The 17,737-nt window shown below is 57.0% G+C and overlaps 7 protein-coding genes across 9 annotated transcripts; 4 read left to right on the top strand and 3 right to left on the bottom strand.

Moving 5' to 3' along the window:
• Nucleotides 1-1,719: 1,719 nt before the first annotated feature.
• Nucleotides 1,720-2,127, top strand: LOC116436262 (beta-keratin-related protein-like). The gene has a single exon (XM_032093315.1). The coding sequence runs from the start codon at nt 1,720-1,722 to the stop codon at nt 2,125-2,127; it is 408 nt and encodes a 135-aa protein (XP_031949206.1).
• A 2,433-nt stretch (nt 2,128-4,560) lies between these two features.
• LOC116436271 (claw keratin-like) lies at nt 4,561-4,935 on the bottom strand. The gene has a single exon (XM_032093324.1). It carries the CDS (start codon nt 4,933-4,935, stop codon nt 4,561-4,563), a length of 375 nt encoding a protein of 124 aa, XP_031949215.1.
• Nucleotides 4,936-6,931: 1,996 nt separating this feature from the next.
• Nucleotides 6,932-7,309, top strand: LOC116436267 (claw keratin-like). Its single transcript, XM_032093321.1, has one exon. The coding sequence runs from the start codon at nt 6,932-6,934 to the stop codon at nt 7,307-7,309; it is 378 nt and encodes a 125-aa protein (XP_031949212.1).
• A 2,381-nt stretch (nt 7,310-9,690) lies between these two features.
• Nucleotides 9,691-10,164, bottom strand: LOC116436254 (claw keratin-like). 2 transcript variants are annotated; one of them, XM_032093306.1, is made up of 2 exons: nt 9,849-10,164; nt 9,691-9,800 (listed from the first exon to the last, which is right to left on the bottom strand). In XM_032093306.1, exons 1-2 carry the CDS (start codon nt 10,162-10,164, stop codon nt 9,691-9,693), a joined length of 426 nt encoding a protein of 141 aa, XP_031949197.1. The 2 variants fall into 2 exon arrangements, with proteins under 2 accessions (XP_031949197.1, XP_031949198.1); XM_032093307.1 differs by having other exon boundaries at nt 9,858-10,164.
• Nucleotides 10,165-12,062: 1,898 nt separating this feature from the next.
• On the top strand, nt 12,063-12,542 carry LOC116436253 (claw keratin-like). Of its 2 annotated transcripts, none has more exons than XM_032093305.1 (2): nt 12,063-12,333; nt 12,409-12,542. In XM_032093305.1, the coding sequence occupies exons 1-2, from the start codon at nt 12,063-12,065 to the stop codon at nt 12,540-12,542; spliced, it is 405 nt and encodes a 134-aa protein (XP_031949196.1). The 2 variants fall into 2 exon arrangements, with proteins under 2 accessions (XP_031949196.1, XP_031949195.1); XM_032093304.1 differs by having other exon boundaries at nt 12,063-12,384; nt 12,433-12,542.
• Nucleotides 12,543-14,923: 2,381 nt separating this feature from the next.
• On the bottom strand, nt 14,924-15,310 carry LOC116436266 (claw keratin-like). The gene has a single exon (XM_032093320.1). It carries the CDS (start codon nt 15,308-15,310, stop codon nt 14,924-14,926), a length of 387 nt encoding a protein of 128 aa, XP_031949211.1.
• A 1,996-nt stretch (nt 15,311-17,306) lies between these two features.
• LOC116436270 (claw keratin-like) lies at nt 17,307-17,681 on the top strand. Its single transcript, XM_032093323.1, has one exon. It carries the CDS (start codon nt 17,307-17,309, stop codon nt 17,679-17,681), a length of 375 nt encoding a protein of 124 aa, XP_031949214.1.
• The last annotated feature ends 56 nt before the right edge of the window (nt 17,682-17,737 follow it).

Genomic DNA, 17,737 nt, shown 5'->3' with positions numbered 1-17,737 from the left:
CTGACTTGTTCTCTCTGCCTCTCTGAGTAAGTTTTTATTCCCCGGCTCTAAAAACCTTGAGTTTCCCTCTGCTTTTGGTGGATTTCTCCTTAAAATCGGGGCTAAACCCTGCCTAAATATTCTGGCTCTGAGGGATTTAGGAGATCTTTCCTGCAGGTGCTTTCCGTGCTGGGTAAAGGATGCAAAAATAAAAGCGGGGGCTTTTCCAAGGCTTTTTAAATTATGGCAGAATGAGGAATTTCAGTCTTTTAATTCTGAAAAATATTCGGGGAAATTAAATTCGGGTTTGATTGTGTGGCACGATCAGGGAGAGGGGTTTAGGACTGCTTTGGTGTGGAGGGCGAGATCCAGGGATTCAGCGGCTGGGGAGGGGGGAATTCATGGAAAACCTGGTTGGAAGTGAGCTCGGTGCAGCTCCAGACGTGCAGCTCTGCTGTTGTTTGAATCAGCGCATCTTTAATTTAATTGGAGTCACATCGAGCTACACCAAGGGATGATTACAGCCTATTAACGTAACTGTGCTAATAACTTTCATTTCTAACGCTTAAAACTGATTTAAAGTTCTAAAGTGCTTTCACGGAGATTAAATTCAGCATTTCTCTAGGTCAAAGCTACGTTCTAACTTGAGGGAATTCGGAGGAAAATGCCCTGCATGGGTTTTTTGCATTTATTTTTTTAATTATCACAACGAAAGGTTTGACTTACAAGCTTAAAAAACTATTCTGATGCTACACCAGGCGAGTGGTGGGAGGATTTAACCTGAAGAAATAAAGACGATTGAATACATTCCCCCAAGGTGAAACTGTAATTTTCTTTTTTGAGTTGACTATATCACTGTAAAAAAATTATATATATAATATTATATAAGTATTTTAATTATATGTTTCACTTATTAAACGAGCACTTTGCACTCCCACTTACTCGCAGCCTTTCGATTTTTTCCCTGTGTTTTAGCAGAATATTTTCCTGCTTGAAAACAACAGGAATCTGCAAGGGAAATAATACAAAAATTAAGCAGGGTGCTAAGCAGATTATTCCACACTCAAATACGTGGAAAATCCAGATTTTTGGGTTTTTTTTCCCCCGTGTGGGAGGAACAGAGGTGCTGTGGGAACAAGTTCGGACGCGTCCTCGGGAATTCCTCCCAAGGGCCGGGAGGGTTTGGGGCAAGGCTGGGGTTCGGAGGTGGCACGGAAGGAAAGAGGAGGAGTTCTGCTCCCGGAGGAGGAGGAGGAGAAAAGAGGGAAAGTTTAAAGCAGGAATTCAGAACAAATCGGTGCGGGGAAGTAAAGGGTGAGAGATAAATTGGCTCTAAGCATCTGAGGATGCATTAGAGACAAATGATAATAATCACGAGATCAATTCTTGTCTTTATCTCAATCATCTCTAACAAGACCTTGAAACTGAAATGTCAACAGCCAAGAGCTCAACTCTTGTCCTTATCTCAATTACCTCTAACGAGATATTAGAACGAAATGGCAATAAACAAGCGATCAACTCTTGTTTTTACCCGAATTATCTCTGACGATCTCTTAGAACCAAACGTCAATAAACAAATGCGCAACTCTTGTCTTTATCTAAATTATCTCTAACGATCCCTTAGAGCCAAATGTCAAGAGCCAGGAGCTGGGAGGGATTGTTGCTTTCGTTTTTGGTGGTTTTGTTCGGGTTTTTGAACTCTGCGAACGAATTGCAGGCGCTGCCCACCACCGCCGGGCGATGGCTTCCACCCAGCTGGCCTGTGCCACCCCCTGCGAGGCCAAGTGTCCCCAGCCCCTGGCCAGCAGCAGCAACGAGCCGTGCGTGGTGGCCTGTGGCGACTCGCGGGTCATCATTTACCCGCCGCCCGTCGTGGTCACCTTCCCGGGGCCCATCCTCACCACCTACCCCCAGCAAACCGTCGTGGGAGCCTCGGAGCCAGCGGAGGTGGCCGTGACTGAGCCCCCGGCCGTGGCCCCGCTGCCCGCGGAGGTCGCCGGCAGGTTGGAGGCAGCAGGGGACAAAGTGCCAGCCCCGGTGCTGGCCCGTCCCGAGCCGCGCTGCGCCCCCAAATATTCCTACACCTACTCTTCCCAATGGACTCATCCCTGCAATTCCTACCGCTCCGGGAAGCGCTGGACGTACTGAGCTCGGGGCCGTGCGAAGAAGCAGCAAAGGAAATTCTAGATAAATTCCAGTTGTTATTTGGGGTGGAGCTGCAGCAGCGGGCCCGGGGCTGCTCCGGCTCCTCCTGAGGAGCTGCAGGAGCTCAGCCCCCGGGAAAGGCAGGCTCGTGTGGCCATTCCTCGTTTTTCCTTTAGTTTAGAGCTGTTCTCCCGCAGCTTTCCAGCGTAGTCATCCGCTTTCCGTGGTGCTTTGGCTTATCCCGGATTTTTTACTGGCACTGAGCTTAGAGAGGTGACTTAAAATGCTCGGAATTGCACAGGGCGACGCCGCCAAAAGGGAAATTCCCAGTTTTGACAGGCGGCATCACTCGGATGCTGGTGATTTGCCAGAGCCTCACTGAACCCCTGGAACGATGCTCTTTGTATCCTGTACAGTTTTGTTCCACAATTGTAGGAAAGCTTCTCTTTCCAAATAAATTTTTCTGTACCAAAATACATTTTCTGGTTTCCTTTATCACATAAAAAAAGGGGAGGTTTGGGTGGATATCAGGGAAAGGTTCTTCCCCCAGTGGGTGGTGGGGCACTGAACAAGCTCCCCAGGGAATGGGCACAGCCCCGAGGCTGTCTGAGCTCCAGGAGCGTTTGGACAATGCTCCCAGGGACATTCTGGGATTTGGGGATGTCTCTGCAGGGCCAGGAACCGGGCTTTGATGATTCTTGTGGGTCCCTTCCAGCTCAGGACATTTTTTAATTCTATGATAATAAATCCCCGCATTCTATGATAATAATTTCCCTGTTCTTCTATTTTCAGTTGAACCTACACTGTTGTTTATCCTCATTTATAGACATTCCATGTTTCTTCTTGGAGTTCAAATGTCACGAAATCCCAGGAACACTTCTTATACATTAAATGTGTGCTGAGCATTTGACACTCCCCGGGCCCCTCCTGAACCCCTGGCAGTGGCTGCTTTTACAGCAGGTCCTGAAAGGGCTCAGGTGATGCTTAGCCCTTGATTTACCACCTCCATCTCAGGACAGGGCAAATTTCCATCCCTTTTTCCCAAGCCCAAAGCGAGACGTGGATTTGTGGGTGGAGGAATGTGCAGCCCACACACAGATCCCACCTACCTGAGGCCACAGCCCGAGCTCCTGCCTCGCGCAGCTCGAAAGACTTTTCTGGGAGAATTTCAGAGCTGCCACGAGGGGTTTTAGCAAAAGAATTCCCTTCTCAGGAGGTTTAACAAGGCCATGGAGCTGCACTGGGATTGGGGAGACCCCCAGGATGGATCCAGGCTGGGGAAAAGCAGCTGGAGCAGCCCTGGGAGAAGGATTTAGGGGTGTCCTGGGCTGAGCCCCAGCGTGGGCAGCAGGGGAGGGGGGGATTCTGCCCCGCTCAGGTGAGACCCCACCTGCAGAGCTGCCCCAGCCCTGGGGCCCGGCACAGGGAGGACCTGGAGCTGCTGGAGAGAGCCCAGAGGAGGCTCCAGGATGGGATCTGAGGGATGGAGCAGCTCTGCTGGGAGGAAAGGCTGGAAGAGCTGGGATTGCTCAGCTTTGGGAAGAGACCAGGGGTGACCCAACTGTGGCCTTGCAGGACCTGAAGGGGCTACAAGGAACATGGGGAGAGACTTTCCCCAAAGGATGGAGTGCCAGGACAAGGGGGAACGGGTTCAAACTGACAGGGAGGAGGTTTAGATGGGATATTTGGAAAGAATTCCTCCCGGTGAGGGTGGGGAGACCCTGCGATGGATTTCCCAGAGCATCTGGGGCTGCCCCATCCCTGGAAGTGTCCAAGGCCAGGTAGGAAGGGGCTTGGAGCAACCTGGGACAGTGGGAGGTGTCCCTGCCCATGGCAGGGGGTGCAACGAGATGAGTTTTAAGGTCCCTTCCCACCCAAACCATCCTATCGTTCCACGATTGGACATTTCACACCATGGCTCAGTCAGAGACTCATTGACTGCCAGGATCAAGAAATCCATAACAAAAGAAATCGTTCATGCAATGCAGGTTCTTTATTGTGGATGAAGCAGGCCGTAGGCAGTGTCAGCAAGAGACAAACCAGCACAGCTACAGTGCACTGGAAACACAAAAATCCTAAGGCAGCAGCAAGGCACAACCCAGGGCTCCACCCCAGAGGTTCCCCCTTCCCAGGGCGGGTCGGGAGTCTCGGAGCTGAGCAGAGCAGGGCAGACCCTCACCCGAGGGTCAGCACAGCTGGGTGGGATGGCAGAGAGGGGGGAGCTGGTGGAGGCAGTGCTGGAAACCCCAAAGGCGCCGGCTGAGGGGCTGCAGGGTCACCCTGGCAGGTGATGGGGACCCTGCAGCTCCCGGGGCTGCTGGGCCACCCCTCAGCAGGGGCTGCAGCTTCATCCTGGCTCAGGTGGCAGAAGACAGGAGGGGCTGGTGGTGGAGCCCATGGGCAGAGGCAGCACTGAACTCCAGGGAGATTTGGGGTTTAGCAGGGCCCACAGCCACCCCCAAGGGACCGGGAACCACGGCCCCAGCCACCACAGGCTCCATAACCCCCATAGCCTCCAAAGCCTCCATAGCCTCCAAAGCCCCCATAGCCCCCAGAGCCCCCGAAGCCTCCACGGCCTCCAAAGGAGCCACCAGAGCCGCCTCCAACGAAGGGAGCTCCGGCCGAGCCCACAGAGCTGTGCTGCGGGAAGGAGCTGAGGATGGGCCCAGGGAAGGTGACCACTGAGGCCGGGGGCTGGATCACCACCGTGGAGTCGGGGCACTGCCGCACGCAGGGCTCGTTGCAGGTGTCAGCCAGAGGGGCCGGGGTGGCCACCCCGCAGGAAGGGACACACAGGCTGGAGCAGGACATCCTTTGGTTCAGCAGGGAAAGCTGCAAGACAAGGCAGAGCCACGGCTCAGGCCAAGGACTCATCCCAAATCCCTGCTGGCTCTCTCCCCCACCTGGAGCCTGTGTCCCAGGACACGCTCTCGATCATTTCTGGCATTCCGAGCAGAACCCCTTCCACAGCTGAAACGGCTGCTGAAATCTCGCTCCCTCACCATCCCTGGGTCTTGCCTGCCCATGGGAATTAAGAAAAACTCCCACATCCAAATCACCAGGCTCCCAGAGGACTTGAGCCCACTGGTATAACCCCAACCATCCTCACTGTGCACTGCGAGAGCTGGTGGAGCACAGAGACAAAGATTCCCTGGGAAATCCACAGCCAAAGATTCCTTGAGAGAGGCACAGACGGTGAAGGAAGGATGGAGGGAAGACTTGGACTTACCACAACGATCAATGAGCAGAGACAAGTGGAGGAAGCTGGATGGAGACCTGTGGAGCCCTTGGATCTTTTATACACCCCAGAGTGCCTGGGGCATTGTCCAGGAGGTGGTGACAGGAGCCCCAGCTCACCACGGAATCAAGCGGACAAACCTCATGACACAAATTGCAATGGCAATTACCTCCATCCTAATTGGGGCTAGGAACAAGTAAACGTGCCCTGGAGAGCCAGCAGGCCCTGGGAAGGACAGACAGTGACCAATCACTGCGTGAAAGATCAATTGTTGCTGCAGCTGAACTCAGAGCCCCAATAAAACCCGACGTGTCCCTAATCCCTCACTTTGCTTATGCACGAGAGTTTTGGGCATCATTCAGGAGTGCTTTGAAATCCTGGGCACAGCCAGCACATCTCTCATTAATCCCTTTTACAGGCTGCTAAATAGGGACGCCGGGAGGGAGAAGCCATCCCACCCACTGAAGGCGCATCCCACAAACGCCAAACGTGGCCCCATCCCGGGAAGGGCAGGGGTGGTCACAGGACCACAGAGTCCCAGAGTGGGTCAGGATAGAAGAGGGTCATCAGCCCCAATCTTCTGCCCAAGCAGGGTCATCCCACATGGCACAGGGCTGGGCACAGAGGGTTCTTGGAAGGAGAATCCCTAAGGAATTTTTCTGCCACTGGAGGACTTGTGAAGCCCCTGATTCACTTGACGGTCACACAAAAAGCAGCAGAAATGGGTCCCATGTCAGATGAAGCTTCAACAATCCATCTTGGCATGGATGTGGGTGGGACACGAGTGGGGTCAGGAGCTGGATACCTGAGTAAGGGGACACCAACACAGAGGAACAGGATCAAGAAACAGGATCAAGAAACGCTCAGCTCCTCCAGCCCCGTGTCTGTGAGCTGGGTCCTGCCTGAGCCCTCCTGGAGGGTCTGCATTGCCCAGCTGGTCCCGAGGGCTGGGCCAGGGGGTGTTGGCCGAGCCCCCCAGAGCCAGGCTGACCCTGCCTGTGGTCCCAGGACAGGCCCAGCTGGGCACTGCTGGCTCACGGGAACAGCCAGGCTGAGGCTCAGGGTGGCGGGGCTGGGCACAGCCTTATCCCAAAGGCAGCCCAGGCTTCTTTGTAAGCAAAGTGAGGGATTAGGGAAAAACAAGGGTTTATTGGGGCTGTGAGTTCAGCTCCAGCAGAACCATGCCTGTCATGTAATGATGGGCCATGGCTGTCCCTCCCATTGCCCCTCTCTTGTCCATTTGTTTCCACACCAATGTCCACAATGAGTGGATGACAGAATTGTCCCGCGTCCCTTCACTTTATGAAGCTGGTCAGCGTGAATTCCGAATTATTGGGGTTTTGCCCACCCTCCCTGGACAATGCCCCAGGCTCTCTGGGATGTATAAAAGGGCTGAGCTCCTTGCAGAGTCCATCCAGCTTCCTCCACTTGACTCTCCTCATCAACCGGGTAAGCCCAGCTCTCCAAAGCCTCTCGGGGATCTCTCTCTGCCTCTCTCAACACAACTCCTTCCTCACATCTTGGCCTCTTCCTGGGGGTGATTTCCAGAAGTCTTTGCCTGTCTGAAGGATGTCCTGCTGTGTCCCTACCTGCGGAGTGGCCACCCCGGCCCCTCTGGCTGACACCTGCAACGAGCCCTGCGTGCGGCAGTGCCCCGACTCCACGGTGGTGATCCAGCCCCCGGCCTCAGTGGTCACCTTCCCCGGGCCCATCCTCAGCTCCTTCCCGCAGCACAGCTCCGTGGGCTCGGCAGGAGCTCCCTTCGTTGGAGGTGGCTCCTCTGGACGCCGTGGAGGCTACGGGGGCTCTGGCGGCTATGGGGGCTATGGAGGCTTTGGAGGCTATGGGGGCTATGGCAGCTGTGGGGGTGGTTGGGGTTCTGGCGGTTATGGTGGCTGGGGCAGCTGTGGGGGCTCCAGAGGCTATGGCGGCTGTGGGCCCTGCTAAGCCCCAGCCCAAGTGCGGCCTCAGACCCAGGAGAGCTCCAGGAACGCCCCCAGCACATCCCAACACGCCAGCACCTGAAGGAAGGACATCCCTTGGGCCCTGCCGGCCGCCGGAGCTGCGACGCCTCGTGCCCGCTCAGGGCCCCGCTCTGCCGCCTTCCTGCCGCGCTTGAATCCCTGCAGCAATCGCTGCCTGCTCCCAGCACGGCCCCAGCTGGGCTCCCGCGGCTCCGCCGATGCTCCGCTGGGCTCTGCCCACGGCCAGGAGACACGGGGAGCCCTTGGACAGGGCCCCGCTCTTCTGCCAACTCCCTCCTGCCCTCCCACAGCAATAAAAGCTGCCTTGCATTGCAATGTTCACCCTGCTCTCGTTTGGTCTTTGCTCCACACCCAATGCTCCGAGTCCAGGGGGGTTTCCAGGCAGGCCCCACTCAGCCCCACTCACACAAGGCACAGGAGAACACCGGGAGCTGCCAGGACTCCTCCTGCCTGTCCTTGGCCACCCCGCCCTGGGCAGCAGAGCTCCCCCGAGCTAGGCCCTGCTCAGCTCCCTGGACAAGGCCTCTCCCCCTCTCCCTGCCCGGCTCCTCCCCACTTTGGGCTCCTGCTCTGACGCCCCACAAGAGCCCCGGCCCACACCGCCAGGTCCCTTCCCACTCCGGACACTCCCAAAGGGCTGCCTGGAGCCCCATGGCCGTGGGCATTGGGGTGCAAATGGAGGCCCCCCAAGGGACACAGCCCAGCTCCGGGGCTCCTGGGAGGCCCTGGCTCCAGAGGGGAGAGGGAGAACAACCCCCAGCACCGCTCCCACTCCTTTGCCTCCATCCCCTCAAGCATTCCTGCACCCTGGCACCACCTCCTGCTCCCACTTCTCCTCTGGATCCCACTCTCCTTGGAGCACTTCTGGCCCCACCTCCTCCCCACTGCTGGTGCAGAAGCCCTTCCTGGGATCCCCAGTGTCACCCGCCCCTTGCCTGGGACGCGGCTCTGCCCAGGAACAGCAGGAGAACTTCCCACAGCCCCGTGCTCTGGGCCACTCCGTGGTGGCCCTTTATTGCCCTTCCTCACACTGAATTGCATCTCTGAAATTATATTTATCATATTGTTAATATTGGATATATTGGAACTATTGAGATAAATGAATAGAGCACGAAAGAATATTGTCTGAAATGGATCTATATGAACTTACAAACGAATTTTACTTCCCACAGCCCCGTGCTCTGGGCCAGACCATGGCAGGCCTTTGTCGCCTTTCCTCACACTGAATTCCATCACTAATATTAAAATGTTATTTTATATATTCTGAATATTGGTTATGCTGGAATGCTTGGGATAATATGAATAGAGTATGACGCAATATCAGCTAGGTCTGGCCTGTATTAACTTTCAAATAAATATAAATCCAAACCCAGGGAATTGCTGGTGTTAATTTGATATCCGAAATAAATTTTCAGACATATCGATAGACAAGAATAAATGATATTTTTTGCAATCGTCCCATTGCTCCTCATGTTGAAAATCACTCTGGGAAATGCTCCACCACTCCTTTGGGGGATCCAGGAATGTTCCCAAACCAGGCCACAAATGACCCCACACTCTACACCCCACCCAAGCTGCTGGCCACAGCCACCAGGCCAGGGTCACCAAACCCCTGTCACCTCTGTGCCCTCAGCGGGGGCACAGGCACAGCCCAGGAGGACACAGCAGTGGCCAAGTGTCACCACAGGGGATCCGGGCAGGAGTTTGGAAGAGTTGGAAGCACCGGGAAGAGTTTCTGTGAGAAACTTGCAGCACATTCCCATCATTGCTGTGGGCTCGGGCAATGTCCTGCATGTCCTGCTGCTGGAAGAACACGGGAAGCTGGGAGGGATGGGTTCCCCACGCCCAGTGAGGTCCAACGTCCCCAGAAGGAACATACGGAGCCAACTGTCCCAAGGCTCCAAGAGCACTGCCCAGGGTGATTCCAACAGCCCTCACGGACACCCAGGAGATTGGGGGGAGTGGGAAAAAGGAAGGATGAAGGAAAACCAGGAGTCAACATTGCAATGCAGTAGAGCTTTTATTGCAGGGGGAGGGCAGGAGGGGCTTGGCAGAAGAGCAGGGCCATGGCCAAGGGCTTCCCGTGTCCTGGCACTGGGCAGAGCCGGGTGAGCAGGAACAGGAGCCCAGGGCGAGTCTCTGGGATCAGGGCACAAGGAGCCCTGTGGGGATGCTCAGGCAGGGCAGGGACAAGGCACGGGTGGTTTCCAAGCTGGCACGAGGCTTCCAAGGTGCAGAGCCCAGCGATGCCGAAGGGCTTTTCTTCCACATGGCATCGGGTCGGGATGTGCCGGGGTTTCTCCTGGAGCTCTCTTTGGTCTGAGGTCGCACTCGGGGTGGGGCTTAGCAGGGCCCACAGTTGCCGTTGAGGTACCGGTGGCCGCTGCTCCAGCCTCCGTATCCACAGCCCCCGAAGCCCCCATAGCCGCCGTAGCCCCCGTAGCCCCCATAGCCTCCACAGCCCCAACCCCCATAGCCTCCACGGCCTCCATAACCCCAACCCCCATAGCCTCCATAACCCCCGTAGCCTCCATAGCCTCCAAAGCCCCCGTAGCCTCCATAACCCCAGTAGCCTCCACGGCCTCCAAAGGAGCCACCAGAGCCGCTTCCAACGTAGGGAGCTCCTGCTGATCCCACGGTGCTCTGCTGCGGGAAGGAGCTGAGGATGGGCCCAGGGAAGGTGACCACTGAAGCCGGGGGCTGGATCACCACCGTGGAGTCGGGGCACTGCCGCACGCAGGGCTCGTTGCAGGTGTCAGCCAGAGGGGCCGGGGTGGCCACCCCGCAGGTAGGGACACACAGGCTGGAGCAGGACATCCTTCAGACAGGCAAAGACTTCTGGAAATCACCCCCAGGAAGAGGCAAAGGTGTGAGGAAGGAATTGCATGGAAGGAGACAGAAGGAGATCCCCGAGAGGCTTTGGAGAGCTGGGCTTACCCGGTTGATGAGGAGAGTCAAGTGGAGGAAGCTGGATGGACTCTGCAAGGAGCTCAGCCCTTTTATACATCCCAGAGAGCCTGAGGCTTCAGAAAAGGGGGCGGTGGCAAAAACCACAAGTAATTAGGAATTCACGCTGACAAGCTTCATCAGTGAGATAATGTCGCAAGATAATTCCATGGCATCCCCTCACTGGGGACACAGGTGTGAAAACGTGTCCTGGACATGACGGAAGTGATGGGAGTAACAGCCATGGCCCATCATTACATGACAGGCACGGTTCTGCTGGAGCTGAACTCACAGCCCCAATAAACCCTGGTTTGTCCCTAATCCCTCACTTTGCTTACAGAGAACAATTCCCGGCATCTTGCAGAAGCTCTTTGAAATGCCATCAGCCCTGTCATTATGTCCCTTTTACGGGCTGGTAAACAGAGGCAGCGGCAGCTTGGGCAAAAGGAGAAGCTACTCTTGGGGTGTCTCCAAATCCCACCAGCTCCCAGTGCCAGACAGAGATGCTCATCCCAAGGTCAAGGTCAACATCTCTACGAATTACCACAATCCAAGGTTCTGGAGGACATTGGGATTTCCATGTCCCAGTTACCCTTGATAGCCATACGAAGAGCAGAGGGGGCAGATCTCACTCGTGGCAGACCCCAAACCCCCGGGGAATGGGGAGAGCAGTAGGACAGAGCCCGGGACAGCTCAGACAGAGGGGGCACAACGGGAGGAGCAGAAGGGCAGCAGCGGGGCCAGGTCCCTGTGGCTCCTCCAGCCCCGTGTCTGTGAGCTGGGTCCTGCCTGAGCCCTCCTGGGGGGCCTGCATTGCCCAGCTGGTCCCGAGGGCTGGGCCAGGGGGTGTTGGCTGAGCCCCCCAGAGCCAGGCTGACCCTGCCTGTGGTCCCAGGACAGGCACAGCTGGGCCCTGCTGGCTCATGGGCACGGCTGAGCTGAGGCTCAGGGTGGTGGGGCTGGGCACAGCCTTATCCCAAAGGCTGCCCAGGCTTCTCTGTAAGGAAAGAGAGGGATTAGGGACAGATCTGGGTTTATTGGGGCTGTGATCTGAGCTCCAGCAGCACCTTGGCTGTCATGTAATGATGGGCCATGGCTGTCCCTCCCATTGCCTCCTTCTGGTCCAGGGCATGTTCCACACCAATCTCCCTGATGTTGAGGTGTATAATTGTATTGCATTATTATCTCTCTGATGAAGCTTGTCAGCTGGAATTCCTAATTACCTGTTTTTTTGCCACCACTCCCTTTCCTGATGCCCCAGGCCCTCTTGGAGATGTATAAAAGGTCCAAGGGTTCCACAGAGCTCTATCCATCTTCCACTGCTTGACTCGCCTTATCAACTTGGTAAGTCCAAGTCTTCCCTCTTCTTTCCTTCTTCATCATTGGCTTTCTCAAGGAATCTTTCAGGGCTTTCTTGAGGAACCTTAGTCTGTATCCTCCTCATGCTCTCCCCATGCAGAGTTAGGATGGTTGGGATAATAACAATGGGCTCAAAGTGTTTGGGAGCTTGAGGATTTTCCGTCCGCTTTGGATGTCGAAGTTTTCTTAATTCCCATGGGCAGGCAAGACCCAGGGATGGTGAGGGAGCGAGATTTCAGCAGCCGTTTCAGCTGTGGAAGGGGTTCTGCTCGGAATGCCAGAAATGATCGAGAGCGTGTCCTGGGACACAGGCTCCAGGTGGGGGAGAGAGCCAGCAGGGATTTGGGATGAGTCCTTGGCCTGAGCCGTGGCTCTGCCTTGTCTTGCAGCTTTCCCTGCTGAACCAAAGGATGTCCTGCTCCAGCCTGTGTGTCCCTTCCTGCGGGGTGGCCACCCCGGCCCCTCTGGCTGACACCTGCAACGAGCCCTGCGTGCGGCAGTGCCCCGACTCCACAGTGGTGATCCAGCCCCCGGCCTCAGTGGTCACCTTCCCTGGGACCATCCTCAGCTCCTTCCCGCAGCAGAGCGCCGTGGGATCAGCAGGAGCTCCCTACGTTGGAGGCGGCTCTGGTGGCTCCTTTGGAGGCCGTGGAGGCTACGGGGGTTATGGAGGCTACGGGGGCTTTGGAGGCTATGGGGGCTGGGGCTATGGAGGCCGTGGAGGCTATGGGGGTTGGGGTTATGGAGGCCGTGGAGGCTATGGGGGTTGGGGCTGTGGAGGCTATGGGGGCTACGGGGGCTACGGCGGCTATGGGGGCTTCGGGGGCTGTGGATACGGAGGCTGGAGCAGCGGCCACCGGTACCTCAACGGCAACTGTGGGCCCTGCTAAGCCCCACCCCGAGTGCGACCTCAGACCAAAGAGAGCTCCAGGAGAAACCCCGGCACATCCCGACCCGATGCCATGTGGAAGAAAAGCCCTTCGGCATCGCTGGGCTCTGCACCTTGGAAGCCTCATGCCAGCTTGGAAACCACCTGTGCCTTGTCCCTGCCCTGCCTGAGCATCCCCACAGGGCTCCTTGTGCCCTGATCCCAGAGACTCGCCCTGGGCTCCTGTTCCTGCTCACCCGGCTCTGCCCAGTGCCAGGACACGGGAAGCCCTTGGCCATGGCCCTGCTCTTCTGCCAAGCCCCTCCTGCCCTCCCCCTGCAATAAAAGCTCTACTGCATTGCAATGTTGACTCCTGGTTTTCCTTCATCCTTCCTTTTTCCCTCTCCCCCCAATCTCCTGGGTGTCCGTGAGGGCTGTTGGAATCGCCCTGGGCAGTGCTCTTGGAGCCTTGGGACAGTTGGCTCCGTATGTTCCTTCTGGGGACGTTGGACCTCACTGGGCGTGGGGAACCCATCCCTCCCAGCTTCCCGTGTGCTTCCAGCAGCAGGACATGCAGGACATTGCCCGAGCCCACAGCAATGATGGGAATGTGCTGCAAGTTTCTCACAGAAACTCTTCCCGGTGCTTCCAACTCTTCCAAACTCCTGCCCGGATCCCCTGTGGTGACACCTGGCCACTGCTGTGTCCTCCTGGGCTGTGCCTGTGCCCCCGCTGAGGGCACAGAGGTGACAGGGGTTTGGTGACCCTGGCCTGGTGGCTGTGGCCAGCAGCTTGGGTGGGGTGTAGAGTGTGGGGTCATTTGTGGCCTGGTTTGGGAACATTCCTGGATCCCCCAAAGGAGTGGTGGAGCATTTCCCAGAGTGATTTTCAACATGAGGAGCAATGGGACGATTGCAAAAAACATCATTTATTCTTGTCTATCGATATGTCTGAAAATTTATTTCGGATATCAAATTAACACCAGCAATTCCCTGGGTTTGGATTTATATTTATTTGAAAGTTAATACAGGCCAGACCTAGCTGATATTGCGTCATACTCTATTCATATTATCCCAAGCATTCCAGTATATCCAATATTCAGAATATATAAAATAACATTTTAATATTAGTGATGGAATTCAGTGTGAGGAAAGGCGACAAAGGCCTGCCATGGTCTGGCCCAGAGCACGGGGCTGTGGGAAGTAAAATTCGTTTGTAAGTTCATATAGATCCATTTCAGACAATATTCTTTCGTGCTCTATTCATTTATCTCAATAGTTCCAATATATCCAATATTAACAATATGATAAATATAATTTCAGAGATGCAATTCAGTGTGAGGAAGGGCAACAAAGGGCCACCACGGAGTGGCCCAGAGCACGGGGCTGTGGGAAGTTCTCCTGCTGTTCCTGGGCAGAGCCGCGTCCCAGGCAAGGGGCGGGTGACACTGGGGATCCCAGGAAGGGCTTCTGCACCAGCAGTGGGGAGGAGGTGGGGCCAGAAGTGCTCCAAGGAGAGTGGGATCCAGAGGAGAAGTGGGAGCAGGAGGTGGTGCCAGGGTGCAGGAATGCTTGAGGGGATGGAGGCAAAGGAGTGGGAGCGGTGCTGGGGGTTGTTCTCCCTCTCCCCTCTGGAGCCAGGGCCTCCCAGGAGCCCCGGAGCTGGGCTGTGTCCCTTGGGGGGCCTCCATTTGCACCCCAATGCCCACGGCCATGGGGCTCCAGGCAGCCCTTTGGGAGTGTCCGGAGTGGGAAGGGACCTGGCGGTGTGGGCCGGGGCTCTTGTGGGGCGTCAGAGCAGGAGCCCAAAGTGGGGAGGAGCCGGGCAGGGAGAGGGGGAGAGGCCTTGTCCAGGGAGCTGAGCAGGGCCTGGCTCGGGGGAGCTCTGCTGCCCAGGGCGGGGTGGCCAAGGACAGGCAGGAGGAGTCCTGGCAGCTCCCGGTGTTCTCCTGCGCCTTGTGTGAGTGGGGCTGAGTGGAACCCTCCTGGAAACCCCCCTGGACTCGGAGCATTGGGTGTGGAGCAAAGACCAAACGAGAGCAGGGTGAACATTGCAATGCAAGGCAGCTTTTATTGCTGTGGGAGGGCAGGAGGGAGTTGGCAGAAGAGCGGGGCCCTGTCCAAGGGCTCCCCGTGTCTCCTGGCCGTGGGCAGAGCCCAGCGGAGCATCGGCGGAGCCGCGGGAGCCCAGCTGGGGCCGTGCTGGGAGCAGGCAGCGATTGCTGCAGGGATTCAAGCGCGGCAGGAAGGCGGCAGAGCGGGGCCCTGAGCGGGCACGAGGCGTCGCAGCTCCGGCGGCCGGCAGGGCCCAAGGGATGTCCTTCCTTCAGGTGCTGGCGTGTTGGGATGTGCTGGGGGCGTTCCTGGAGCTCTCCTGGGTCTGAGGCCGCACTTGGGCTGGGGCTTAGCAGGGCCCACAGCCGCCATAGCCTCTGGAGCCCCCACAGCTGCCCCAGCCACCATAACCACCAGAACCCCAACCACCCCCACAGCTGCCATAGCCCCCATAGCCTCCAAAGCCTCCATAGCCCCCATAGCCGCCAGAGCCCCCGTAGCCTCCACGGCGTCCAGAGGAGCCACCGGAGCCACCTCCAACAAAAGGAGCTCCTGCCGAGCCCACGGAGCTGTGCTGCGGGAAGGAGCTGAGGATGGGCCCGGGGAAGGTGACCACTGAGGCCGGGGGCTGGATCACCACCGTGGAGTCGGGGCACTGCCGCACGCAGGGCTCATTGCAGGTGTCAGCCAGAGGGGCCGGGGTGGCCACTCCGCAGGAAGGGACACAGCAGGACATCCTTCAGACAGGCAAAGACTTCTGGAAAACACCCCCAGGAAGAGGCCAAGGTGTGAGGAAGGAGTTGTGTTGAGAGAGGCAGAGAGAGATCCCCGAGAGGCTTTGGAGAGCTGGGCTTACCCGGTTGATGAGGAGAGTCAAGTGGAGGAAGCTGGATGGACTCTGCAAGGAACTCAGCTCTTTTATACAGCCCAGAGAGCCTGGGGCATTGTCCAGGGAGGGGGCGCAAACCCCCAATAATTCGGAATTCACGCTGACCAGCTTCATAAAGTGAAGGGGCGCGGGACAATTCTGTCATCCACTCATTGTGGACATTGGTGTGGAAACAAATGGGCAAGAGAGGGGCAATGGGAGGGACAGCCATGGCCCATCATTACATGACAGGCATGGTTCTGCTGGAGCTGAACTCACAGCCCCAATAAACCCTTGTTTTTCCCTAATCCCTCACTTTGCTTACAAAGAAGCCTGGGCTGCCTTTGGGATAAGGCTGTGCCCAGCCCCGCCACCCTGAGCCTCAGCCTGGCTGTTCCCGTGAGCCAGCAGTGCCCAGCTGGGCCTGTCCTGGGACCACAGGCAGGGTCAGCCTGGCTCTGGGGGGCTCGGCCAACACCCCCTGGCCCAGCCCTCGGGACCAGCTGGGCAATGCAGACCCTCCAGGAGGGCTCAGGCAGGACCCAGCTCACAGACACGGGGCTGGAGGAGCTGAGCGTTTCTTGATCCTGTTTCTTGATCCTGTTCCTCTGTGTTGGTGTCCCCTTACTCAGGTATCCAGCTCCTGACCCCACTCGTGTCCCACCCACATCCATGCCAAGATGGATTGTTGAAGCTTCATCTGACATGGGACCCATTTCTGCTGCTTTTTGCGTGACCGTCAAGTGAATCAGGGGCTTCACAAGTCCTCCAGTGGCAGAAAAATTCCTTAGGGATTCTCCTTCCAAGAACCCTCTGTGCCCAGCCCTGTGCCATGTGGGATGACCCTGCTTGGGCAGAAGACTGGGGCTGATGACCCTCTTCTATCCTGACCCACTCTGGGACTCTGTGGTCCTGTGACCACCCCTGCCCTTCCCGGGATGGGGCCACGTTTGGCGTTTGTGGGATGCGCCTTCAGTGGGTGGGATGGCTTCTCCCTCCCGGCGTCCCTATTTAGCAGCCTGTAAAAGGGATTAATGAGAGATGTGCTGGCTGTGCCCAGGATTTCAAAGCACTCCTGAATGATGCCCAAAACTCTCGTGCATAAGCAAAGTGAGGGATTAGGGACACGTCGGGTTTTATTGGGGCTCTGAGTTCAGCTGCAGCAACAATTGATCTTTCACGCAGTGATTGGTCACTGTCTGTCCCTCCCAGGGCCTGCTGGCTCTCCAGGGCACGTTTACTTGTTCCTAGCCCCAATTAGGATGGAGGTAATTGCCATTGCAATTTGTGTCATGAGGTTTGTCCGCTTGATTCCGTGGTGAGCTGGGGCTCCTGTCACCACCTCCTGGACAATGCCCCAGGCACTCTGGGGTGTATAAAAGATCCAAGGGCTCCACAGGTCTCCATCCAGCTTCCTCCACTTGTCTCTGCTCGTTGATCGTTGTGGTAAGTCCAAGTCTTCCCTCCATCCTTCCTTCACCGTCTGTGCCTCTCTCAAGGAATCTTTGGCTGTGGATTTCCCAGGGAATCTTTGTCTCTGTGCTCCACCAGCTCTCGCAGTGCACAGTGAGGATGGTTGGGGTTATACCAGTGGGCTCAAGTCCTCTGGGAGCCTGGTGATTTGGATGTGGGAGTTTTTCTTAATTCCCATGGGCAGGCAAGACCCAGGGATGGTGAGGGAGCGAGATTTCAGCAGCCGTTTCAGCTGTGGAAGGGGTTCTGCTCGGAATGCCAGAGATGCTCGAGAGCGTGTCCTGGGACACAGGCTCCAGGTGGGGGAGAGAGCCAGCAGGGATTTGGGATGAGTCCTTGGCCTGAGCCGTGGCTCTGCCTTGTCTTGCAGCTTTCCCTGCTGAACCAAAGGATGTCCTGCTCCAGCCTGTGTGTCCCTTCCTGCGGGGTGGCCACCCCGGCCCCTCTGGCTGACACCTGCAACGAGCCCTGCGTGCGGCAGTGCCCCGACTCCACGGTGGTGATCCAGCCCCCGGCCTCAGTGGTCACCATCCCTGGGCCCATCCTCAGCTCCTTCCCGCAGCACAGCTCTGTGGGCTCGGCCGGAGCTCCCTTCGTTGGAGGCGGCTCTGGTGGCTCCTTTGGAGGCCGTGGAGGCTTCGGGGGCTCTGGGGGCTATGGGGGCTTTGGAGGCTATGGAGGCTTTGGAGGCTATGGGGGTTATGGAGCCTGTGGTGGCTGGGGCCGTGGTTCCCGGTCCCTCGGGGGTGGCTGTGGGCCCTGCTAAACCCCAAATCTCCCTGGAGTTCAGTGCTGCCTCTGCCCATGGGCTCCACCACCAGC

The sequence above is a fragment of the Corvus moneduloides genome, chromosome 29 (genome assembly GCF_009650955.1).
Source record: "Corvus moneduloides isolate bCorMon1 chromosome 29, bCorMon1.pri, whole genome shotgun sequence".
Classification (NCBI taxonomy): domain Eukaryota; kingdom Metazoa; phylum Chordata; class Aves; order Passeriformes; family Corvidae; genus Corvus; species Corvus moneduloides.
Note: the sequence above shows the minus strand (reverse complement) of the source record. Positions and strands in the feature narration are given on the sequence as shown.